Source organism: Vulpes lagopus, chromosome 7 (assembly GCF_018345385.1).
Source record: "Vulpes lagopus strain Blue_001 chromosome 7, ASM1834538v1, whole genome shotgun sequence".
NCBI classification, from domain to species: domain Eukaryota; kingdom Metazoa; phylum Chordata; class Mammalia; order Carnivora; family Canidae; genus Vulpes; species Vulpes lagopus.
Genome location: NC_054830.1, coordinates 22,048,847 through 22,074,377, shown reverse-complemented (window position 1 = coordinate 22,074,377; position 25,531 = coordinate 22,048,847). Strand labels below are relative to the sequence as shown.

Genomic DNA, 25,531 nt, shown 5'->3' with positions numbered 1-25,531 from the left:
ATCTGTGAACCATCTGAAGCAAAATCTAAATACAAACCGGTATTAGCACCAGCGGTCCAGGCCTTGGGGAAGCCTTCCAAGCCCCTGGCCAGAGGAAAAGAAAGTACTGTGTGGAGACAGAAGAGACCTGGGAGCCTGGGGAATTACCTGATTCCTGCCACTCCCTGCTGGGAGTCTGCTTCCACCATCTGCTTATCCAGAACTGGAGATGGGAGTGGGACTCGAATGAGGGAGGTGAGAGACAAAGGTAGAGATAAGAGGTTAAGAGGTGGAGGGTAAAAGTACAATATAGGAAGAGTAGGACGGTTAGAAATCTCAGCGCCTGAAGAAATACTGGTCCTAGAACATTTTGCATAACAAGGAATATTCTAAATACCTGCTCAGGTGAGGAACAATGATTTTTACCTTGTTTGGTATTATTGAAGATACGTGCCTTCAATCTTAAGATTGTGTACTCTTTATTTTTTAAAAATTTTAACAAAATTTATACAATATTGATTTTATTTATTTTTCTGCACTGTTTCACCCCAATTTATTAATGTCTACCTAGTTCCAAAAGCAAAATGTATTTTGTGTATAGTTGGTTTTTTACATAGTAACCTATTACCCTTATAACTGGTAGATACTGATTCAGAGGAAGTTGGTTTCTGGTCCAAGTTTTGACATAAGCTTTGTCCATCTTTTGTTACTAGCACTTAAAAGCGCCTTGAAAACTGTTCATGACAAGTAAGTAGGTTTAACCACATTAAACATATTGCCTCACCATTACCAAGTGTCTGCTTGTGAAGTTGGACATGGTGAGTTTTCATTCTGTGCTTCCTTATTTTGGTTTTTGTTTTATCTGTAAGACCTGTCCCTTTAAGGTTAGCTTTAACACTTCACAAATACATTTTAAAAGTTATCCACCAAAAGCTGATCCACATTCTAGGGCAGATTCAGTATTGCACTGTGTGAGAGAGACAAGCATTCCTAGAAAAATTGTGTGCTAATATAAATGGCCTCTTGGTAATCTCTGCCTTAAGAAAAAGATTCTTTTATAAAAAGAAGTTGGGAGACTTTAAATACCATACATTTCTAGCTCTTGGTAATTTTTTATTCAGCAAACCATTATAATTCCATTTATAAAAAGCCTAATTATTTCAAGAGGGCTGACTTTCGATGGAGCAGGAATTGTGTTTTGAACAGGAAAGTTACATATTCACCAAGAAACTCTGAACGCTTACAATAACCTCTTAAAGATAACTGGGCCAAAGTAGACATTAGGTCTGCAGGTAATGGATGTTGGTATTCATGTTAAAAGTCACCTGTACAAGAATCAGATAGGACATGAATCTAGTTCAGGGCAGGAAGGTCCTATGCAAGTGCCAGATAATACAAATGGCTATACATATACTATATCATCTGGTCAGCAAAGAGGAGTTCAGCTTGTTATTACCTATTCTGTTTTCTTTAAAATAGCTTTTGTATATAATAGAGGGTTTTTCACCTATGAAGTTACTGGTGAAGGAGCAAAGGTTTTCTTAAATTTGGTATTCACTAACTTAAGTTCAGAATGTCACAGAAATAAATAATTTTGCTTACAGTGCAGTGCGTGGGCTGTTCAAGACTGGATGTTCTCCTGGAAGATGCTTTGTTGTTATCAGTGGTTTTAGTTCTGCATTTTAAGTCTCCTTGACTTTTAGGTATGAAGTTGATTTAGCTTTATAAATTTAGTTTCTGTCCTTCAGTTAATGCAACAGAAGTTAGTATTTGTAACAGTTTCATTGGCATAAAAGTTCTAATTAAACTAAGGCATATGTATTGTTTTGAATCCTGTTTTTCTTGCTACATAAAGCAGGTGTATATAAAATATTTCCTGCATGTAGCCCATACAGGAACCTTCAGAATCATCTGAGATACTTTCCCCCTGTGGGTAAGAAGGCTTCAAGGCCCCTCATTTCTCATGGGTGGGCTATAGGAAACAGGCCGTCAGTCTCTTTTCTCCTGACACTGGCTGCTTGACGTGGAGTTCTGTACAGAAAGCAGCAGCATCCTTCATGAGGTGGTACTTGGGGCAGACACTGAGCGCACTGTATTCGTCTTTGGTATCAGCATCCCTAAAATAGACTACCATGTATTTGTCAAGAGGAGTCTGGCTTCTCAGATCGCTGCAGAAGAGGTTAAAGGCCAGGGGGAATAGGTCTTGGGAGCTCTCGTGCGGGCTGCCCTCCCTCTGGCCACAGGTGTTATCACAATTGGAGCTGACATCATTGGAAAGAAGGAAGATGACTTTATCAACTGCTTTCTTCTGAGTGGTAAGCCACTGCACTGGACCCATCTCAGCTATTTTCTTTTTCTGCCATTCTTCAAGGATAACCTCACTTCTGCAATGATTTTGAAGAAATTCAGTGAAGTAACAAACTGTGTGATGGAAACATATTTCAGATGGGTAGACCACAAGAACCTTAATGAGGGGCAGTAGCGTGGTAGTAGGGAAGGAAGCCTTCTTGGTCCTTTCTGTGGGGAGAGAAAGCATTTGTTCTCTGTGAGCCACAAACAGTAGGCTTTCACTCTGGTCTGAACCACTATTAAGAAATTATCCCTTGCTAGGGGATGCTGGTGGAGCACCAGGGACATTGTTACTGCCAGAGAGGAAATATCCCCAGTGTTCATTTTGAATGTATCGCCTGAAAGACACTGATGTTTAGACCTTAAAGATGCTTTAAAAGATGTATTTTCCAAGTCCCGATCACTAAATCAGTGCTCTTAAGCCATATCTTTTCAGCTTGAGGTACTTTGTTTTAGGTAGGTGGTTGTAACGGTACTATTCTTAGTGTCCTATATAAACAGGGCCAGGGTCACCTGACCTGTACTTCACATCACATTTTGAGTTACGTCAACTCGGTAACTGGTCCATCTTCTATCTGCAGGTGGTAAAGTTTCTTTGTGGTTGCATAAGGTTAGCTGGTAGCCCATTTCAGCTGGAACTGAACTGGAATTTTGTATGTGCTCTAAGAACAGAAACTATATGTGAAAGTACTATAACTTAATAACAGGCCAAGCATGTTCCCCGAATAGAAGTATTCCCAAGGTCAGCGTTCCACATGGCTTCCGTACTAAGGTTATGAGGTTAACCTTGTTCTAGGCACAACATCACAAATAACTCAGAGGGTACGTTTAGATTTGGCTCCATGTGAAGAGGAGAAGCAGAAGTTTTCAGGTATCTGTATAAATACTCTCTGGTTTCCGTATTCAAATCCTCAGTGTCTTGAGTGTTGGCAAGGTCTCAAATACATAGATTCAAGTGTGTGGTGTTCTTATGCATGGAAGAATTATTTTTAAAAAGTGGGACTAGGCACACTGGCTCAGTGGTTGGGCGCCTGCCTTCAGCTCAAATCATGATCCCGGGATCCGGGATCAAGTCCCGCATCGGGCTCCCTGTGAGGAGCCTGCTTCTCCCTCTGCCTGTGTCTCTGCCTCTCTCAGTCTGTGTCTCTCATGAATAAATAAATAAATCTTAAAAAAAAAAAAAAAAAAAAAAAAGGAACTAGCTTGGAGTACCTATTACAGGCAAAATGCAATTTATTAGCTATCTTTTGCTCATTGCTGTCCTTTTAGATGCCTCATGATAAAAGAAAAAAAATCTGGTCACTACCAGTGGTAGTGACCAGATTGAGGTCCTCATCCCTGCTCTGCCTTGGCAAATGTGACCCAGTCATCCGTACTTGGGTACTGATGGGTATTTTTGGAAAGCTCTATGGCGTTACATCAGTGCTACCTGACTCTTGTCGTAACACCAAAATGGGATTGCCTCGAGAAGAATCCTCTTAAAAAAAAAAAAAAAATTCACATTTGGGTTGTTTTAAAGAACTGAATTGTAACACTTACCATGCTTCCACATTAGATAGATCACAACCACCAGCACCCATGTGGCTACTAGCAGAGCTGAGAGGAAGAGAGGCAGCCAGCCACCCAATATGCTTCTGCCTGGAGAAAACAAAAGTTTATTTACCTTCAGCAAAACCATATTTATCTTCTATTTGGAAACTAAGATTTTCACTCTATATAGGTTAGATTCCTATAAAATCAACAGTCTAGGGATGCCTGGGTGGCTTGGTGGTTGAGCATCTGCCTTCAGCTCAGGGCATGATCCTGGAGTTCTGGGATCTAGTTCTGAGTCAGGCTCTCCATGGGGAGCCTGCTTCTCCCTCTTCTCATGTCTCTGCCTTTCTCTGTGTGTCTCTCGTGAATAAATAAAATCTTTAAAACAAAACAGAATATCGCTAGGGTGTCTGCAGATTGGTGCATTTTTCCGCAGTGTACAGGCCACTCATTAGATTGTCAGAAGGGATAAGGGACCCAAGAGGTTAAGAAAGTACACCCTCCCCCCGCCCCCCCCCCCCCCCCCCCCCCCCCGCAAAGCAAGAAATTCCCCTAAATTGGCTTGGGCGTCTTACTCCACATATATGAAGGCGTTATCACTGTGGTAACTAGAGTTTGTATTCAGTTTTTTTGTTGTGATGAATTGAGGTTGTTCTGGGCATGGTTACTTAATAGTATACACAGATGCCATCTTCAAAGGCTGTTGTGTTAGACTGGCAAACGGGGTAATGCTACCCCCCCCCCCCCGCAGGAATGTCGGTCAGGTAAGCTCAGAAACCCATAGGCACTGTGCCCACACAGAAGTCAGCATTATCAGGCACCTGGGTTGTCAGTTTGTTCAGCTGAGTTTCTAAGAATAACACTTTCTAACTTTTGACTCCACCTCAAGCTAGTTCTGGGAACATTTTGTTTATCTGTAATGAGAGAACTAACGTCTCCGAATCCAGAGAGACGTTTTCCCAAATATGCTGCTCTCAGGCACCAGTGAGGCGTGTCTTTTGGGGCCAGTATTCATTTTTTTTTTTTGGGGGGGGGCCAGTATTCCTAATTTGTTATCCAAATGTTGGCTGTGTGACCACACCAAGGTACAGTAACAGGCCAGGGCCACTGCGACTGGTCAGAAGATCAGAGTTGCAGTGACATGCACCTTACATACTCAGTCCTCTAACACCACTGACTTCCCAGCTAGTCCTCGTAGTGCTCTCCGCATCCATTTTGCACTGTTTATTTTTCCCCACTTCATGTGTGTATCCTGTTTTATAAAGGATCTTGCAGTGAATTCCTAAATAAAGCCTTCATTCTCAGGTGACGGGCCCTCTGGCACGGCCTCAACATCTGCCCCTGCACCCCAGCTCTCACTCTCACGCAGGACAGGCACGCGCCCTGGCACACGCTGAGTGGGGTGGCCAGTGGGCCCCTGAGGCCCTGAACCTCTCTGATGACCCGGTGGAAATGGCTGGGCACTTACGACTATCCAGGGGGAAAGACAGATACCTGTTTGTGGGCAAAGCACAACTGTCCCTTTCCGTCGGATGCAGTCATTGCCACAAGTATGGAAATACGGAGTCAGCTGAGGGAAAAACAGGAGGCTCAGCAAATTACCATCATGCTTCAGAGCAAGACCTGAGCAGAATGCCTACTTCCACCGAAAACGCCTCTACCCTTTCTCTTCTGGTTTGAACTGCACCCCCACCCCCAGCATTGTAAGAGGACACTTTTTCCCTTGGTCACACTTTCATAAAAAAAACCTTAAAATCCAAACCAGGGATGCCTGGGTGGCTCAGTGGTTGAGCATCTGCCTTCAGCTCGGGGCGTGATCCCAGGTTCAGGGATCGAATCCCACATCGGGCTCCCCACAGGGAGCCTGCCTCTCTCTTGGTCTGTCATGAATAAATAAATCTTAAAAAAACAAAAACAAAAACAAAGAAAACAATGACTCAAGACCAAACACGCTCTGACTCCTGAATTGTGAGCCTAAACTTTGTACATGTTGCTAACATGTTGGTTTCCTTATCTAAAAGGGTTAGGTCACATCCCATACATATACAAATATTTCCTCTAAAAAAAACCCAGAGCAGTAGAGCTATTGACAGATAGGTCCCCTGGGAATAGAAAAGCCTAATTCCCTGGAAAAGGGGTACGGCCAGGGGTGCTGACAGGTATCTGCTCCCTCTGCCGTGTCTGAGTACTGCCTTTATGTTCCAGGGAATGAGAAACAAAAGCTTGTATCTCGGGCATGGCTGTGTCCCACCATGACCCTCCTGTCCCCACATCATGAACTGAAAGAGACCCGAGAGCATCTCTGATCCAACTTCCTGTTTTCCAGCTGAGTCAGTGGTGGCCCTGAGAGGACAGGCAGCTGGCCCTTCAAAGTTGGTACACCGATCACAACCGAAACCTGATTTCAAATCCTTTGTTGCTTCATTTTGCAGTTGGGAGAATTAAATGGTACTCCTGTCTCAGAATTACTCTGAGGCTCTGTGACTAAAAATGGAAAGTCAACAGTCATGAATAAGAGTCAAAGGGCGGAGGCCTGGGTGGCTCAGCAGTTGAGCATCTGCCTTTGGCTCAGGGCGTGATCCCCGGGTCTGGGATCGAGTCCCGCATTGGGATCCCTGTGGGGAGTCTCCTTCTCCCTCTGCCTGTGTCTCTGCCTCTTTCTCTGGATCTCTCATGAGTAAATAAAAAAAATCTTAAAAAAAAAAAAAAAACAACATCACCTTCAGCTTCGGTCATGATCCCAGGGTCCTGGAATTGAGACCCAGGTTGGGCTCCTTGCTCAGCAGGGAGCCTGTTTCACCCTCTCCCTCTGCCTGCCACTCTGCCTGTTCTCTCTCTCTCTCAAAATATTTTTTAAAAAACATTAAAAAAAATAGGGGATCCCTGGGTGGCTCAGCGGTTTAGCACCACCTTCGGCCCAGGGCGTGATCCTGGAGACCCGGGATCGAGTCCCACATCAAGCTCCCTGCATGGAGCCTGCTTCTCCCTCTGCCTGTGTCTCTGCCTCTCTCTCTCTCTGTCTTTCATGAATAAATAAATAAAATCTTTAAAATAAATAAATGAATAAAAAACATTAAAAAATAAAAGCAAAAGGGCTCATGACCCTGAGGTCAGCCTCCTGCCCTGGCCTCTGTAACAGGACTTCGCTGGGGAGGGAGCACATGGAAGCGGTAACGTGAACCAGCCCTTTCCGTGTGCCCCTGCCCGCCCCAAACCCCCCCGTGGAACCTTACCTGGACCACAGCACCTTCACTTTCCCCGGTTACTGGGATCACCACCGAAGCTCGAGTTGGGGGTTGGTTCTGGTGCAGGTTAAGTGAGACAAAATCGAGAACCGTGAGCCGTCCGAGTGAGGACAACACACACATAGCCATACAGCCAGTGGAGAAACTGTCTTTCCCAAACTGACCCTCAATTCACTAGACTCTGTGTGAACAAGCATTCGTTTCTGAAATACCTACTTTTTGTTGGTGTTAGATTCTCAGGGACATTTCCAGGGATGTCCCAGAGACTTGTCTTTCTCTGCTGAATGAATCAAAATAGCTCAGGACATTTGGACAACGGACAGTCCCTGCGCTCTGTTAAAATTGAGGGCTTGTCTGAGGAATCCTAGAGCTTCTACGTTTTTTGTCAAGAAGGTAAGGAAGGCTGGAGGCTGAGGATGGAGGTGGTGGTAGGAAATGAAGAAGTACCTCCAGCATGTAAGAAAACCCAATTACAATGTTAGTTTGGATGAGAGCCATGTATTTGTTTCCAAGGGGGCTGGTTGTAAAATTCACTTCTACCGTCGTCTCGTTCTTCTTACAAGCAGTGATGTCTGGATCCCACAGACTTCCTGAGTCAAGAGAGAATCACATTGATGGAGTTGCAAACTGTCCCTCATTTAAGTCCCCCAAAGGGCTTGACCAAAACAAGTCTAAGTCCTCAGGCATACATGCATCCAAGAGATTCGGGCTCCACTGCAGTATATTTTCTATTAATCATTGGTACCTGCTGCCCAAGAATGTTTAGCAGCCCCACGTCTCTGCTTTGCGTAAGATAACTTACCTGGGCTGGGGGTGTGGGAGGCACAGATGGGGTTCTAGTACTCCCGCCTATTCTCAACATCCATTTTGAGTTAAGCTAGTAGGGTCAGTATTTTCTCCTTTCCAGGATGGGGAGGAGGAGCTACAGGCCAGAAGACATGTCTAAGATTACAGAGCAAGTGAATTCAGGATCAGGACTACAGCTACTAGAACATTGAGTCCCAAGAGACCATTCTGCTGGCTTTACTGGATGTGAAGGAATAAGGAAATGCCTCAACGCTTAGCAGATACTCTGAGAGGCCTACTCTACGAGAAAAAGTCAGTTGATGGTTGTGACTTGCAAATCAGCACCCAGGTTTATTTCCAGGAACACGAGAGATGATAGCGTGCATTGTTTTCCCCACCTGGGAGAGCATTTCATGCCCTAGCTCAGAGCTGTCTTTAGGAGTGGAGGTTTAGGACTGATTGAAGTCCCTCAGAGCTCCTCACACCCACCGTGCCCTCCATAGTCCAGATCTCTTGTGGGGAGGCAAGAGAGAAAGTACAAAGCTCTAGCCTCATTAGCATCACAAGACCATATTTCCCAGAAATTTACACACACCCTTTCAAAATCCTTGGAAAGTGGACATTTGGGACTGATGATCCTGAAGGGACTAGTGGCAGGTTCTAGTAGTCTGGCATGTGAGAGGTGAACCCCATTGATGACACAGGTTGAGAATATGCATCTAGGTCACTTATAGCTAACACTTCCACTTTGAATATTTGCTAACCCAAACAGAAGTTCACAGGGCCCCCATGGCCAGAGGTCAGTGGTACTGCTGTCTGAGCAGGTGAAAGGACTTAGAGACCCCCCTCCGGTCAGGAGGGGCCTTCCATCAGCACCACCAAAAGTGCAGTGTGGGCAGAAATGTTCATTTCACCCGAGGTAGTGGGTGTTTTTCTGTGACTGTTGCTCACTATCTAAATCTACTCAGGGTCGGTCCTTCTCTGGACAGGCTGCTTGATTCAGCGGGCACAGTGCTGGGATCAGCCCTCTTTGTGCAACTTGGACACATAACTCCTCTGCTCTGGGCCTCAGTTTCTTCATGGGAGACGGATTGAGCCATATTGGATCCAGTTTCTTCTAATAACAAAAGCAAACACTGTGTTTACTTACCTGCCTCGATGCACTTTTTTTTGTATTTCATTATGTGGTCTAGGCAGCCTGGAGATGCGGAGGAAAGTTTTTACGTTTTAGAAAAAGGTATCTCTGCTCCAATCCCTTGCCAACAGGCACACACAGCACAGGATTACCACACTTGTAACAAATTGCCAGAACACTGAAGATGTGAGGTAAGATAGCAAACTTAAATGGAACCTAACATTTGACTGTTAAACAGAAGATTACGCATGAAGTGATAACCAGAGTCTAATTTAAATACAGTCTTTATCAGAATAGCATCTGTGATCCCTAGGAGACTCAAACCTTTGAAAATGAGGTTTGATAATATATGTAAATACTGCCCCTTCTCCACAGCCGTACCCCAGAGTGACGCAGATTCAGTCACTTGCTTCAAAAACTAGAGTAGAGAAATGGAGAGTCAGTAGATTTACAATGGAGATAGCTGGCAGATACCAGTACGGTCATGTGGATGTCATCCACCCCCGCTGGCAGGGAGGACACTCTACCTCTGCAGTATCTCTCCAAAAACACACATCCCCAGGCTAATCATGAGATGAACATCAGACAAACCCAGACTAGACATTCTGCAAGAGGCCTAGCCAGCACTCCAGACGGTCATGAAGAACAAAGAAAGACTCGAAGCCTGTGACTGACCAGGGGACACAGGAGACACCAGGACTAAATGTGTCTGGAACAGAAAGTGGGCATTCATGGAAAAGCAGGCAACATCCCAATCAAGTCTGCAGTATAGTTAATAGAAGTGTACCGATGTTGGTTTCTTAGTTTTGATAAATATACCACGGTGATGTCACAGGTTAATGATGAGGGACACTGGGTGAGAGCCCTATGGGAATTCTTTGGACATCTACACAATTCTTTGTATTATCTTTGCAAATTTATTCCAAAGCAAGACATTTCTATTTTTCAAAATGAGGTTGGTCTCATGGAGAAAGCTGGAACACCCTGGACCACAAGCTCAAAGCACAGCAAGCAATTGGACAATGGCCCCATTTGGCTTGGATGCTTCGCCAGAGACAGAGGACAGGACTGGCGTACCGAACGGGTGATCCAGCCTAGGGTTACTACATCTGTGTCACACAGGAGGAAAGCAGACTCAGCGAGGCCAAATGCCTTGTCCAGGGCACTCCAGCCTCTCTGGACCAAAGCACATGGACCGCAGCAAGCATCCCAGCAAGACAGGATGACAGAGGACTGAGAAGAGTTTACCTGCTGAGGTGAAGTTCACAGACATGGAAGGGGGGTCTTCATTCATATTTGCGTTGGGGATATTGTGGGCTCCAATGAAGTAGAGTGTGTTGGGCTCTACAGGAAAGCCTATGTAGGAAAACGTCCACTGAAAGGCAAGGCAAAGAACCCCTGAATCTCTAAAACACTGCAGGGCAGAAATATAGACCTTTGTGTACTGCCCTTTTCATTTATAACTGTCCACTACAGGAATGTAGGCCACGCAATTTGCCAGGGTAAGCCACAGAATGGGAGAAGTGTAAACTTTTAGAGCCAGGATAGAATTTCAGTTCAGCTCCCCCCTCTCTTTGCTGATGGGGAAACTGAGGCCCAGAGCTACTGACCTGCCCAAGGCACACAGGCTAGAAGTGGCCAGGCATCCTGCTCAGCAGCCTAGGTGTCCGACACATCACCCCCAGCCCCCCACCCCAACCCCTGCATCCCCACCCCAAGCAAAGGGGCTAGCTTTAGCAACACCCAGGTGCCTCAGTGCACTCACTCTGCCACCAGAGGGTCTGGTTTGAGTCTGGAAGGCCTCTGTGTAATTGCACCTCACGCAGCTGTAGGACTGGTGGTCGCCCTTGCCTGTCACACAGATCTTGGTGGCCTTCAACAAGCGAATGCTGGCTGCAGAGACAGGCAAGAGGGCAACTGTTTAGCACCTACCACGAGGCCAGCATGATGCTGGAGCATGTACATGACTCATCTCACTTCCTGGAGCATGTACACGACTCATCTCACTTCCTATTCACAATGGCCCCATAAACTGGACACCATGGTCGGCCCCTGTGTACAGATGCAGTGAGCGAGACTTGGGGGACATTGGGGAGCTCCACCCAGGCTTACGGAGCTCCTCAGCAGTACATATGGATTCAATCTGAAGCCCAAGCTCTTTTCTCTTCACAGGCGAATCTCAGTGTCACAGGATCCTGCAAAGCGGACTCCAGCTCTGCACTCTGTGGGTGTCTGTTAAGAGGAACAGCCCTCCCCCCACAGAGCATCATCACCAAACCATGCCAGTTCTGAGCATCCCTTCTCTCCGCGTGCTCTCTGCCTCACTAAGGCTCACTACTCCTTCAAGGACCGGCTTCCCTAGAACAACTAACAAATGCAGGTACTCACTCTGTGCTAGGCACAGGGCCACTGCCTTACTGTACCACTTAAATGTTAAAAGGGCCCTTTCCTGCTCTCCCTGCATGCATCCCACCCAGATGGGAGCATAGCCCCTTCCCAGACACCCCTGACACTGAGCACAGCGCCCCTGTGCCTGTGCGTGCCTCCCCACCTTCCCCCACGCACCAGGACCCTACTGCCTGGAAACTGTGGCTGCCTCACCTCTCTGTGCCAGGCACTCCCAGATTCCTGACCCGATGGAATTTAACTGAACTGAGTGGGTGGAAACCAGAGTTATGGGCTTTTGGCCCCCAGGATGGGTTCATGGAAATAACATTTCCCCAAGCTGCCTTGGGGAAATGCCAGGACTTTCATGGTGCCATTTGGGAAACAGAAAAGTATTGTACCTGAGCCAGCACTTCCCCTAAACCTGGAGGGGGCTCATCTCTGCACTTATTCTGTTTTGTTTTGTTTTTTTTTTCTCCCATGAAATGTAACATAACATACAGAAGAGTACACGGATCCTAAGTTGACCGTGTGATGAGTTGTCACATTCATGTAGCCAGTACCCAGGCCAAGAAACAGCCTAGGCCTGCAAATCATATATCCGGTCAGTCACTCCCTACCCAAGAGTAACCACTACTCTGACTTCTAACCATTCAGTGCTGCATTCATGGGCAGCCCGGGTGGCTCAGTGGTTTAGCACCGCCTTCAGCCCATGATGTGGTCCTGGAGTCTCAGGATCGAGTCCCACATCAGGTTCCCTGCATGGAGCCTGCTTCTCCCGCTGCCTGTGTCTCTGCCTCTCTCTCTCTCTCTCTCTCTCTCTCCCCCTCTGTATCTCTCATGAATGAATGAATGAATAAATAAATAAATAAATAAATAAACAAATAAATAAATAAATCTATCTTTTAAAAAAAGAGAAACATTAAAAAAAATTCAGTGCTGCATTCAGATGTGAATGTGGACTCTTGGTCCTGACTTCTTAGGTTTGTTAGATTCATCCATACAGTGTTAGATACAGATCATTCATGCTCATTACTGCATTAGAATGGTTTTGTGATTCCAATGCTACCGTCAGGCAGATCTTGCTTCCATTTTTTGGCTGGTATGAATAATGCTACTAGGAATAAACTAGTACGGTAGCCTTCCCCCGGCCCCTTATCCACATAGGATATGTTCCAAGACTTCAGTGGATGCCTGAAACTGTGGATAGTACTGAACTTTATACGTACCATTTTTTTCCTATACATACATATGTATGATTGAGCTTATAAATCAAGCACAGCTAGAGATAAACAATAACTAGTAATAAAATAGAATGATTATAACAATAGTAACAAAAGTTACGTGAATGCGGTCTCTCTGAAAGCATCTCTTGTACTGTACCTGCCCTTCTACGTGATGAGGCAAAGTAAGGTGAATGAAGGTGAATATATCATACAACGATACGGTGTTAGGCTCCTACTGACCTTCGGAAGATATGTCAGGAGAATGATCACCTGCTTCCACACTGAGGTTGACCACAGGTAACTGACGCCATGGAAAGCAAACCCGTAGATAAGAGGGGACCACGTATGTGGCTTTTGGTGCACTTTTATATCTGTTCTGTCCGGTGTATGCCAGGGGTGGAATTAACGGGTCACACAGTCTGTACTTGGCTGCTTTAGTAAACACTGCAGGCTTTATTGCTTGAACCAAACTTACCATCTGCCCGGAGTCTCCAGCTTACATTCATCAAAATTGAATAGTCCTCCATTGCAGCACTGCTTTTAACAGGTTCCACCTGGAGGTCCCTCAAGTCTCCCGGGGTCAGAGTGTGTCGGACCATCCACTCTGGAGACGGTCCTGGGAAGAGGCAAAACTGCCTGTGACGCTCTCCTCCTGGCCCAGTCCAATGCCATCTCCTCCAGGTGACCCCCTGTGACCCATCATTCACAAGCCATCTCTTCTGGCTAAGGCAGGCCAGGCCAGACATTTCTTAGGGCCGGCCGACTTGTGGACATGCCCAACCGCCTGGCCCCAAACCTAAGGGCCCTCAGACCACTCCATACGCTGGTGCATGAGCATCTGACGTGCTTGTTAGGTCAGTTCTGCCTTCCCCAGGCCTCAGCCTTGGACCCCGCCTGCTGCCCGCACAACTCCGCCTCCTGCCTCCTAGTCCTTGCCGGCACCACCGCTCCTCCAGCCCACCCTTACCATCGCAAACCCTCCTTCTCTAAAACATTTGCTTCCTGTTCTCCACCGTGAGGGGCCTCCCTGTCACCGCACTTGGTCCCCCGGGAGTGGCAGGCCTCACTTCCTACGCTGAAAGAGGATCTCTGCCCGGCCTCTGCCCCTCTTCCTGGCCAGGAAGACAAAGCATCTGACATGCTGGGAACTCTGCCTTCCCAGGAAGCGGTTCATCCAAATCAGCTAACAAAGCGATGTTTCGCCCTGTCCCTGGTCTCCAATGACCCACTGCCTGGACTTGGGCCCCCCAAAAGTCGAACTGTTCTGACAGTGTAAAGCTCCAAATACCCATTTCCTAGCACACCTACCGGGTTCAGAGTCACACTGAATCGTCTGCAAGAGAGAAAGAAACAAAGTATCATGTTAAATGCTAGCAAAGAGTAAACCTTCATTTGCCAACTAGACAAAACACCATTGTTTTTCTTAAAATTCATATACAAGTGGCAAACTTTCAGAGAATAGGTGGGCTGGTTCCACTTCAGTTTGGGGGAGACTAAGCTGGCCCATTGTGGGCTATGGTGGACCTGAGATTAGCTATCATATACCTGATCCTCAAGTCTGCTCACTTAAAAAAACTAGAGGTAGGTCTCTACCCCTCTCTGTGCCTGCCCCCATCCCCTGCTGTATGCAGGGGTGACTCTGGACCATCATGAAGGCAGCTTCTTTCTTTTCTTTTTTCTTTCTTTCTTTCTTTCTTCTTTCTCTTTCTTTCCTTTCTTTCTTTCGATTTAATTTATTTATTCATGAGAGACACAGAGACACAGGCAGAGGGAGAAGCAGGCTTCATGCCAGGAGCCCGATGCAGAACTCGATCCCGGAACTCTAGGATCGTGCCCTGGACCAAAGGCAGGTGCCAAACCGCTGAGCCACCCAGGGATCCCCCTATTGTGGTTTTCTTTTTAAGATATTATTTATGTATTTGAGAGAGAGCACGAGCAGAGGGAGCAGCAGAGGGAGAGGGAGAAGCTGATTCCCCAGTGAGCAGGGAGCCCGATATGGGACTTGCTCCCAGCACCCTGGGATCATGACCTGAGCCACCCAGGTGCCCGCATTCACACTCCATTGTTTAACTGCAGATTTTCAGGACCATCCAGAGTACTTACTGATTCTCCCCAGGTGAAGGGTTAAGCTGTGCTAAGACAATAAACAGAAGCTATAAATGCAGTCCATGGTGCCTTTCCAGGGTCTTTCAAACATTCCTCCTCTGATACAAAAGGACTCACCTAAGATCTCACTGTAATTTCATGTTATCTTTTTAAAAGAGCTCTTTAAAAAATAAATACTTTCTTGGACACTTATCAGTGTGATAAGTGGACCCTGATAAGTGTTCAAGAAAGGCCAATACTATATCCTTTGGAGGTAATGGCTCATATTTTTTTAAGGAAAAGAATAATCACTACTTTCATTTTGGAATAAAATGTTGGACCTAAAATAGTTAAATTTTAGGCTGCAGCAAGTTTCAGTGACAAGACCCTATACGCTCAAAGGCCACCCGTCTGCAATCCGATCCCTCTCAGCCTGAACATTTCCAAACATCTTGTAAGAAAGAAGGCCAGACTTTTGACGGGTTTAAGTAACCTGGGTTTGTTAGTCCCTCATCTTTGTCTTTTTAACAGCTGAACTGCAAATAACATCATGATTTTTTTTAATAGGCCACCATCGTAGGAGCTGAGTTCCTGTCAAAGGGCTGGTGAGACAGATGTTAGGAAGAAGCAAAGCAACAAGGATAGTATAGTAGCTGGAGACATCAGGGCACACGAATGGGGTTAATCTCTCCATAACCATCCACAAGTAACCACCGCGTTTTATCCTCTATGCTAGGCTAAGAGGGCAGGGATATAGTTTCACACACTTCAAAGGCTTTTTTGAAAGATTTTTCTTCACCTGGAAGATTCCCTCAATCCTTCAAGAAGGCACCTGGGGAAGAAAGGAAGCAGGCCAGGGATCCCTGGGTGGCACAGCGGTTTAGCCCTGCCTTTGGCCCAGGGCAGGATCCTGGAGACCTGGGATCGAATCCCACGTCGGGCTGCCTGCATGGAGCCTGCTTCTCCCTCTGCCTATGTCTCTGCCTCTCTCTCTCTCTCTCTCTCTCTGTGACTATCATAAATAAATAAATAAAGAAGATTTAAAAAAAAAAAAAAGGAAGCAGGGCAGAGTTCACCAGACTACCTGCTCCAGGGTCGTGGCACCCGGTGGGAATCAACCTGGCAAACGAGGCCAGAGGTACTGGAGGTAGAGTGCCTGTGCCCAGAGTCGGGCGGACCTCCGGGGTGCCAGAGTGACAGTGCTGAGCACCTACGAGGGGCCTGGCTCTTTGCTGCTGCCTTGCCAGCCCTGCCGCTGTTCCTCGCTAGGCCCAAGGGAGTTGAGTTGGGTTTACTGTCCCCTTTGCAGAGGTGAGGACGGCCGGCCTCAGTGAGCCTGAATGACTGGCGGGGTCGGGTCCGGATGCCCACCCCCCGGGTCGCGCCCTTCCAGCCGCCCTCCGCGAACCCGCGTGAGCCTGGGGGTGCGGGGCAGGGTCGGGGCTCCAGGGATGGGACGCAGGACAGGGGCGCGGGGGGCTTACGGGCTCGGGGGACACGGCTCCCCAGCACAGCGCGGCCAGGCTCAGCAGCACGGGCGACATCGCGGGGCCCGCCAGCCTCCCGCCCGCGGCGCGCTCTTATCTGGGCGCCCGGGGCCATCCCTCGGGGCCATCCCTCGGGGCCCCGCCTCCCGCAGCGCCGCCGCCCGGGGCGGGGGCGGGGGCGGGGGCGGGGGCGGGGGGCGGGGGCGGGGGCGGGGGGCGGGGGGCCGGGGAGCGCCCGGGGCTCGCGGGGCCGGGCCCGGGCCAGCGCCTGGGGCATCTGGCGGGCGGAGCACCTGCGGGCGCCGCGCACGTGCGGGCAGCGGGCCAGGTGCTCGCCTGCACACGCGCCCCGGGCCCGCCCGCGCAGCCGCTGCCCTCCCCGCCGAGCGCGCCCCGTGCGCCCGCCCCGGTTGGAGGGAGCGCACGGGGCCTGCCGTCCCGCCGAGCTCCGCCGCAGCGAGCGCCGCCCCGGCCGCCCAGGGTGAGTCGCGCGGGGCCGCCCCGGCCCGCCCCGGAGCCCCGGGCTGCACCCCCCCGGCGCAGCGGGCGCCCCCCACCCCCGGAGCCAGAGGGTGGGCCTGCTCGGGTCCCCGGAGGAGCCTCCCTGGAGTGTGTTTATTTGCACAAGCCCAGGTCTGACAGCGACGCTTGGGGCTCCGAAAGCGGAAGCCTGGGCGCGGGGCGCGGGGCGCGGGGCGCGGGGCGGCGGGGCCCCGAGTCTGCGCGCCGCCTGGAATGCAAACCGGGGCGCGCCCTCGGCCCCCCCAGCCGACCCCCACCCTGGGCCCCGGCCCCGCTCTGCCCCCGCGGCTTGGAGGGGCCTGACGCCCGCTGCCGGGAGCCTCCTCCGGGACAGCGATCTGGGGACAAGTCAGCAAAAGTTTGGTGGTGCCACCAGTGGATCGCAGAGCGTGGGACTCAGCCCCCCCTGCGCTGGCAGAGGACGGGTCAGCCGCTTACACATGCAGGCCGAGGTAGCGCCATTCTGCAGAGGAGGAGACCGAGGCCTAGACAGGCGGTGAGACTTAGGAGGGAGCTGTCAGCCGGCAGGAGACGTTGACTTTGTCAAACAGCTGGTTTTGCCGAGATCTTACTGCGGGGCCAGGCCTGCCTGCCCTACGGGGCTTGGTTTGGGGCTCACGTGGACCTTAAGACCCAGCCTCAAGGTCATCTGAGGCTGACAGGGTACCTGTGGGGCTCCAGGTGACGTTTCCAGAGGATTGGTTCTCCCAGTTCCTGGCCAGGGAGAATGGCTCAGGTGGGGATGTTAGCTCACCCCTGCCTGGGGCTGGTTCACCTTGGGGCCCCTTACTCAACCTCTCTTGAGTTGCTTTGAGCCCTGTGGTCCCCGAGACCATTTCCAGCCCTGAGCGTTCTGCGTCTTGTCAGCAAACATCTGCAGGGTGCCAGTACTGGGGTGCAAAGGTGAATGACACACAGGTGCTGGCTGATGGGCGCTCTTGGACTGGGGATGAATGTGAGGAGGGTGCGTTCAAGGGTACATGTGCCCGCCCTGCCGTGAAATTGCTGATGGAGACAGCTTCAGAGGCCAGGTGGAGATTGTGAACCTTGTCCCGGGGTGCCAAGGAATGACAGCAGAATTTTAGGTGGTGGGACAGTTTTAAGGTTTAAAGGCCACCCGGGCGGCTGTGTAGGGCACAGAGGGCCAGCCCCTCTGAGACCAGCGAGAGCAGCTGCTAACCAACATGCTTTCTCTAGATGAACAGCTGAGGCTCCTCATGGGCCAGGCTCCAAGGTACAGCTGTGTGCCCCAGCTGGCCTTGCTGTGGGGGCTTGGGACCGAGTGTGAGGGTTTTGGGGACAAGCCATGAGGCCTAGAGATGGGATTTGTGAGTCAGACGTATATAGGGAGTGGGAAAATCCAGCGGTGAGGGAGCACCGCTGTGAATCAAATGGGGCAGAGAGGTTGGGGTTGGCCTGGCTTATGTCACTGGCAATCTGGGGTGCCTTTGGCAAGAGGGGGAGAGATGGGAATGGGAGGAAGTGGGTTCAAAGATGGGAGTGGGGTAGGGATGGTTTTAAGAAGAGGAGAGGCAGAATTCTTTCTCCAGGGGACGGAGCTGATAGGTGAAGGGGTAGTGAGTGTGGAGTGGAGTCACTGAGCATGTGGTAGGAGAGGTGAAAGGGGGGCCCCTGGGAAGGGAGTGTGGGGGCACAGTGCCGACCCTTCCCTGGCCCTCCGGGGCTCCCAGATTGTGATGATGTCCATGGCCAGCTCTGCAGACAGGACTGCCGGGTGAGGTGTGGAGAGGCGGGCCCTGCAGCCACAGCTGGTCTTCTCTGTGGGCAAGTGATGCCTGCCTGTCTTCTTGGGCGGTTCCACGCTGGCTTGGAAGGTCATTCCAAAAAGTGACCCTCCTTAAAGGTCCTCATTGATGAGAGTATGCAGCCTTTGAGGGCGCTGCCAGAAGGGACACCATTTGTTTGAATACCTGAGCCCAGTAACATTGTGGTTTTTAAACCAGAGTCAAGGCCACTAAGTACCCAGTGGTCTCTTGCTCCGTCCCCTTCTCTGTGCCAGGAGGCAGAGGAGATGGTGAAGTAGCATCAGCTCAAAGAAGTGACTTGAGCTTGTGAGGAAAGCAAGCTTTGGAGGTGCTCTGACCTCCCCCCACCTCAGCCATGAATTCAGCTGGGTCTGGTGTTCTCAAAGAGCCACCATGCAGTGTGGCTTCACGTCCTGGGATTTAGGAGGCACCTTTAAATGCTTAAATGAACAAATGATGTGCACCTTCCACCCAGTGGCACTCACTCCTGCCTACCCGGGAGAGCTGGTTTGCGTTTCTTCCTTTTTCTCCTCTGGTAGAGTGACTGTCAGGGCCTCTAGTGCAGCCCAGAAGACCCCCCTGTCTAGTACCCATGGCACCTGACCCCAGACTTCCTGGGATAGGCTTTGTGCTGCCCCCGGCAGGTGAGACTCCAGGGTTTGTCCAGCTGTGCTGCTGACCTTGGGTGAAGCTCTTGGTGTCTTGGAGCCTCAGTGTCCCTCACTATCAGTGGGGCTGACATCTACTCTTCTGGGTGGGCAGAGCTGTTAGGAGACTGAAGAGATAGGAAGGAAGTTGAAGGAGTTCAAGATGCTGTGTAAATCTGGGAGAAGGGAAGGCGAGGCAAAAAAAAATAATAATACCTCCATGACTCGAGTAAGGAAATTCCTCCCCACTCAAGTGGGGTCACAGTCTCAGGTTCTATCACCTTTATCAGGCCTGTTTCTCTGCCTGGGCTATCCCTGAGAGAGCAAGGCCACGGAGGTTGTTGACATACCCCAGGCCCCGCCTCAATCCAGATGAATTCTCTACTTTGCTCCTTTTGCAAATATTAATCAAGGCCCTGGCCGGTCAATGTGCACTCATTGTCTCGTGAAGAGCCAGTAGTTTCTGGCTGCTTCCTGGGGCCCTGGTGGCCTACCTGAGCTGGGACATGGGGCTTTTGGGAGGAGCTCTGCCCCAGGTGCTCCTCTGACCCTGTGTCTGCCCCCCAGGGCCTGTACCCCGCTGTCCCCAGCAGGGCCACCCAGGGCAATCATCTGCTCTGCTGCCATGAGGAGGGGCCAGCCCAGAAAAGCACACCACCGGGACCAGGCTGTGCACTCCAGCCCCGGGGCACTTGCATAGGTGTTTGCATACATTGTCCTGCGGGGCCTCCAGAGCAAGTCCAAAGACAGAGGGAGGGGGCAGGGAATGCCGTCCTCCCGGAGCCCCCGCTGCAGGCGGGGGAGGGGGGGGTGATGCTGTCAGCCTCCCAGTCCTCTCGGGAGGGTTATTGGGCACACAGAGCAGGGTTGGTGACCTACTTTTTGATCAGTGATATGTGAATGACTCTATTATCAGTGATATTATTGGCCAGGGTCACACTTGATGGAGGAGGAGGCAGGGTGAGTGAAGCTATGTAGGGAGTAGGGCGAGGACAGGACTGCAGCCACACTGTGAATGTGACAGGTGGCACTTTTCATTTATCAAAGGGTGTTTTTCGCTCTGACTTCCTTTTGCTCTCCTAACAAACCCACGAAAGGGGTGGCTCTGTTTCCATTTTATAGATGAGGAAACTGAGATTCAGAGGGCCTCAATAAACCAAGAGGGGTGACCGCTTTGGGGCTGCAACCCCAGGATCACAACAAGTGATCTTTTTTTCCTTTTTTGGAAGCCCATTACCTTGCCAGGAGACCCAACCGACATAAAGGCTTTGTGTGGAATTACTGTAAAAGTTTCTCAACTCTGACTTTCGATGCTGTGCTTATCTTTTACAGACAATCCACAGCAGCGTGTGGGCTGGTGCTGGCGGCCGGCTCTCCTGAATCCTGTCATAGCTGGGTGTGAGGTGGGTGTTTTTTAATTGAGGTTTGAAAACTGTGTAAAAGCAGGCTTGAAAGAGGAGGGAGGCAGCCTGGATTTGCAGGGGAATGGTTGGGAATCCTTCAGCCTAGACCTGGTCCCCTGCCTGGAGTGTGGTGGGGGGAGGTTCTCTGGTCCACCCTCCTTTCTTTCCTTCACTCCTGTGGCAGGGATGTTTCAGCCTTAAAGCAGAGGGGCAGCAGCAACAACTCTCTTTTATTATGGAAAGTTTGGAACAAAATGAGCCTGGAGGTGTCGAGTTCCACCTGCCCTTCCCAGGGAGGGTGTGATCCTGTTAAGTCTGTCTACCCAGTCATACCTATGGTGATTGTAAACCAAACTCCAAATACGTATTTTTTTCCTTTCGATTTTTTTAGTATGTATTCCTGAAAGAGATACTTTTTTTTTTTTTAAAGATTGTATTTATTCATGAGAGACACACCGAGAGAGGCAGAGACACAGGCAGAGGGAGAAGCAGGCTCCCCGCGGGAAGCCTGATGTGGGGAATCGATCTGGGGACTCCGGGATCACCACCTGAGCGGAAGGCAGTAGCTCAACCGCTGAGCCATCCAGGGGCCCCTGAAAGAGGGTTTCAAACAGTGTAACTACAGGGCCAAGGTCAAATCTGACAAGCAAGGATTTCCTTAATATCCTCAAAAGCCCAGCAGGTGTTCACATTCCCAGAATCTTTTTTTTAAGATTTTATTTATTTATTCATGAGAGACACAGAGAGAGAGGCAGAGACATAGGCAGGGGGAGGAGCAGGCTCCATGCAGGGAGCCCAACGCGGGGACTCGATCTTGGGTCTCCAGGATCATGCCTGGGCTGAAGGCGGCGCTAAACCTCTGAGCCACCGGGGCTGCCCACATTCCCAGAATCTAAGTAAGATCCACACATTATTCTAGAGATTTTGCTCTATCTCAGAGATTTTTGCTCTCTTTGTCTTGTTTATTTTTCACTTGAATTTGTTGTTGAAGAAATAAATATATGGCGTTTCCCTTGATGGGGCTGTGGGGGGGTGCTATCCCATGCTCCCCTGACTTTCCTCTGAATTGGTAGGTAGCTCTAGAAGTGCAAGCAGATTCGGGTTTGAGTTTTTTGGCGAGGATATTTTGTAGGTGTGGTGTGTCTCCCGATGGGATGGGGGTCCCCTGGATGTGGGGTGGCAATGGGCTGGAGTCAGTGGTGCAGGAGGTAAAAGAATTCAGAGGAGCTAGAAGTTGATTAAACGCACCGCAGGGCAGCGGTGGGTGGGACAGCAGAGGGGAGGCCTTCTGCCGAAAGAGGTGGTGGGTGGGGGTGTGGAAACATGGGGTTCAGAGCAAACAGTCCAGAAAGGATTCTCAAGACGTCTTTGGTGCAGCAAGGTGGTTTTATTAAATTGCAGGGACAGGCTCCGTGGGCAGAAGGAGCCGCACCGCGCAGGGACTTCGAGGGGTGACTGCTGGGTCGCCTGCTGGGCCTGCCTGTATTAACTCCGGGGTGGGGGGGGCGCCCAGGGGCCTTTGCTCCTTCCTGACTCAGGCCCGTTTCCTACAAGTGGCCTGTACAGTAGGCGGTACTGTGTCCTCCCATTCGGACCCTCTCTGGACATGAGGGAGCTTTGGTCATTCTGTCTTCTCTGTGTGATTCATCACTTTGGTGAGGCCCAAGCTGACCCTCTGCTAGTTGGGGGCTCCCCTTCCTTCTGAGATTCCCCCAGCTGCTGGGGGGGTGCAGACTGTAGGCGAGAGTGCAGAGGGGGTCGTGGTGGCAGGGATGCCATCAGGAACTATCAGGAGGGGTTCCAGTGGGAGGTGATGGAAACGGGTCCAGGTGGGTGTCTGTGGGGTGGACAAAAGTCGACAGATTCAGAGGTGCTGGCCCTAGGCCTTATAAGAGAAGTCCCTGACCCCCCCCCCGTGCCTCAGTTTCCATGTCTGCCTCTTCTGCTGGAGTGAACAATGTATTTTTATATACTAGTCAAGTGACAAGCACTTACTGAGCGCTTGCTGTGTGCCTGGCTCTGGAAGCCCTGAGCTCCCCCTACTGCTGTCTGTATGTGAACAGATCCCATCACAGCTCTGTGGGCAGGCCCGGCCTGTGGAAATCTTGGTAACCTGTGGCTACTAGGCCACCTGGTAGCCTCTGCGTCCTCACTGTGTGTGGCCCAAGGAAGGCCTTCAACACCCCGGATTGGGGGAGCATCCCTGTTTTTGGTGTTACATCACTTCTGCATAAGAGCCAAGGCCCCGGGATCTTCTGTGCCCTCAGCCCTTCCCTGGTTTTGGCCCAGACTTACCTGTGCTTACCTCCAGCAGGTGCCCCCCAACACCGCTACTTTCACCCAGCCTTCTCTGCTATAGAACACCACTTACCTGGGCTACTGCAGCCCAGATTTCAGGGGAGTTAACATCTAGAGGGGCACCCTCATGCTCAATGGCAAGCCTGAGATGCTCTTGCCCCCCACACCAGGCCATTAGGTGATGGATTCTGAGAGGATGGTTGTGCACCTGGAACCCATACTGCAAGGCTCATGGTGGGGTGGAAGGAGGTAGAGCGGGCAGGGGACAGAATAAGCAGGGCTCTTGGGACAAAAGGAGCCATGGGGCCCTGAGGAAGCTCATTGTGCCATCTTGGGGTGGCCTCGCTTAGGGGTGGCAGTGAAGGGGAGGAGGCAGCTCCCCGGGGCTATTCACTAGACCATCACCTCCCAGCCAGGGCTCATCTCTCTCTGATCAAGACCCTTCCTACCCTGGGCCATCACCCCGCGCTCACCTCAGCCTGCCACAGGTTGTACCAATGGTTGTACCATTGGGAAGACTTTGCTGAGCTGCAGGAAAGCAGCTGAGCCGTTCCTGCTTCTGGCCTCCAGAGCTCTGGTGTTGGCATATGGTGTCCTGCACTCTTCTCATGTCACCATGACTTTTTGGCTCCTGTGATGTGGTTTTGTTGTTCAGGCCTATGGTGGGAGTGTCCTGGCTCCCAATTTGAGGCAGGGCAGGGGCTCCAACCTTCAGGCTCGTTTGCCTTTCTGTGACATGAGACTGATCATGAGGAGGAGGAGGAGGATGAAGACCCCCCCCCCTTCCCATGCTCCATCCCCACCCACATGTCTGGGGGATTGAATGTGCATGGGGACCCATGCAAAGTGCTCAGGACAGGACAGCTGCCCTTGCTATTACTAATATAATGATCACTCTGGTTGGTTCCACGGCTGAAGGGAGCTTCATGGTCAGACAAAGGCGGCTACGGAGCATTGTCCATTCCACCCACACAAAGCCTAGCCTGGACGTGAGAACCGTATTGGAGGTCTTGCAGGGAGAGCAGGCCAAAGCCAGGACTAGATAGATGGTCAGGTCGAAGGCAGGCAATCTGACCTGAATCCTCCATTTGAGAATGACATGCAGCCACTGCCACAGAGGCAAGGATGGCTGTGGTCCCCACCATGCGTTCTGTGATTCTCTTGGCAGTGTTGTCACCATCCCGGCCTGAGGGCACAGAGACAGGTGTGAAGGCCAGTCCCTCCTTGGGCATCAAGGGCCTCGATGGTCAGGAGCCGGGCCGTGTACTTAGGTCTGCTCAGGCTGCATCCACAGTGAGAAGGCTACACAGTCACTATTTAAAAGAGTAAGCAGGTCCTTTCACATGGATGGGCCCATTTTTTTCCCTATGCCATCCCCTAGTGGTGGACAGTTAGGTTTTTATCATTGGTTTCCAGCAGAAACAACATGGGACAGCTCTCTTACGCTTGTATTTTTTTGTAGTCATGAAGAGCTCTCTGGTTGAATTCCTAGAAGTGAGATGGAAACGAAGGGCTGCACCTTTGAAGTCCTCATGTGTCCATTCCCTTTTAGAAGGGTTTACACGCTCTGCTGTGCCCCAAGCAGAATCGTTGCCATTGGCCTTGCCCTAGTGGAGCTTCTCAAAGGCTGAAGCAGGCTGCTAGCTGCTAGCTGAGCCTGCTTGGTCTCTCTCCAGAGTCATGTCATCTCTTCTTGGGTTACCTATGAAAGCTTGGACTTGAGGGGCCCAAAGCGTCTGACCAGCCCAGCTCACTGCACACAACACAAGCTACAAAGGAAACACACACACACACACACACACACACACACACACACGTGCATGCCAAGAGATTGTGAAGAACCTGTTACAAGTGTTGTGTCAGAGGGTTTGATTAGTTCTCCAGCTGTGTGACTCTGGAGGCCGACTGTCCCAAGAGTGGGTACTCCAGAGAGGACAGGTAAGCATTTTGTTCTGGGTACATTTCTCTTGCAATTTGACACCACCAAAATGATCGAACTTCCTATGCAGTTGGTCACAAGCTCAAAATTACATGGAAATTTGTCATTCTACAAGAAATTCTGACCATGAAATTTGGCACATTATTTAATACACATCTTCACCTACTGATTTAAGAATTTGAAATGAGAATTGTTAGTCACTACTGAGTACTACGGTGACAAAGGCCTCTAGCGATACTTAATGGCATAAGGTGGCTCCTACATTTGTTGCCCATCACTCATCTGCGCTTGACCCACCTGCTGTGTCCATCACTGAAATGAGGGTAGGAGGAAGGGCCTGAATTGACCAGATTCTTGCTTTCCAGACTGAAGTGTCACAGGGACCAGGTGCCTAGCTCCAAGCTGCCTGGCCGGATGGAAGGGGTGGTTTGGTGTGGCTGCCCGGTGCCCTGAGAAGACCAGTGTAGCATGAAGGTCTTCTCCCCGGGACTGGGAGGCAGAACAGATGGACGTCTCCTCTTGCCCCTTTCTCTCTTGCTCAGAGCCCAGGAGTGGACAGACAAGGGCCCTAAACAGAGCCAGGGTTGGTTCCAGCAAACAGGGCAGGTCAGGGATATAGGCACCTAGACTCAGAAGGAAGCCTTGGATGCTACCTGGCCTATGGCAGGACCCCCCTATCCACTGACCCCCCCATCCACTGCCCCCCCCCCCCCCACTTTATGAACCCACATGCTATCCTGGCTTTC

At 50.4% G+C, this 25,531-nt stretch overlaps 2 protein-coding genes across 7 annotated transcripts in view; one reads left to right on the top strand and one right to left on the bottom strand.

Annotated features, from left to right (window-relative positions):
- Positions 1-1,015: 1,015 nt before the first annotated feature.
- IL17RB (interleukin 17 receptor B) lies at positions 1,016-17,479 on the bottom strand. 5 transcript variants are annotated; one of them, XM_041761881.1, is made up of 11 exons: positions 17,400-17,479; positions 13,947-13,971; positions 13,114-13,254; positions 10,793-10,920; positions 10,276-10,402; positions 9,043-9,090; positions 7,554-7,696; positions 7,095-7,163; positions 5,356-5,431; positions 3,868-3,966; positions 1,016-2,496 (listed from the first exon to the last, which is right to left on the bottom strand). In XM_041761881.1, exons 3-11 carry the CDS (start codon positions 13,235-13,237, stop codon positions 1,952-1,954), a joined length of 1,359 nt encoding a protein of 452 aa, XP_041617815.1. In that variant the 5' UTR covers positions 13,238-13,254; positions 13,947-13,971; positions 17,400-17,479; the 3' UTR covers positions 1,016-1,951. The 5 variants fall into 5 exon arrangements, with proteins under 5 accessions (XP_041617815.1, XP_041617813.1, XP_041617812.1 ...); XM_041761879.1 differs by lacking the exon at positions 17,400-17,479 and adding an exon at positions 17,171-17,297; XM_041761878.1 differs by lacking the exon at positions 17,400-17,479 and adding an exon at positions 16,208-16,374 and having other exon boundaries at positions 7,581-7,696.
- CHDH (choline dehydrogenase) overlaps positions 16,631-25,531 on the top strand; it is a 36,667-nt gene continuing 27,766 nt past the window's right edge. Inside the window, exons 1-2 of one of the 2 annotated variants that reach the window (XM_041761875.1) lie at positions 16,631-16,691; positions 20,478-20,548. The gene's annotated coding sequence lies outside the window, so the exon portion shown is untranslated. The remainder of the gene's footprint in view (positions 16,692-20,477; positions 20,549-25,531) is intronic. The other variant, XM_041761876.1, reaches the window with a different exon arrangement.

Coding starts and splice junctions, on each gene's coding strand:
- IL17RB (XM_041761877.1), bottom strand. CDS start 16,267: ATGTCGCCCGTGCTGCTGAGCCTGGCCGCGCTGTGCTGGGGAGCCGTG. Junction 9,091..10,275: donor TGTGAACTTCACCTCAGCAG/GTAAACTCTTCT, acceptor CCGCATCTCCAG/GCTGCCTAGACCACATAATG. Junction 3,967..5,355: donor TGTGCTTTGCCCACAAACAG/GTATCTGTCTTT, acceptor TGTTTTCTCCAG/GCAGAAGCATATTGGGTGGC.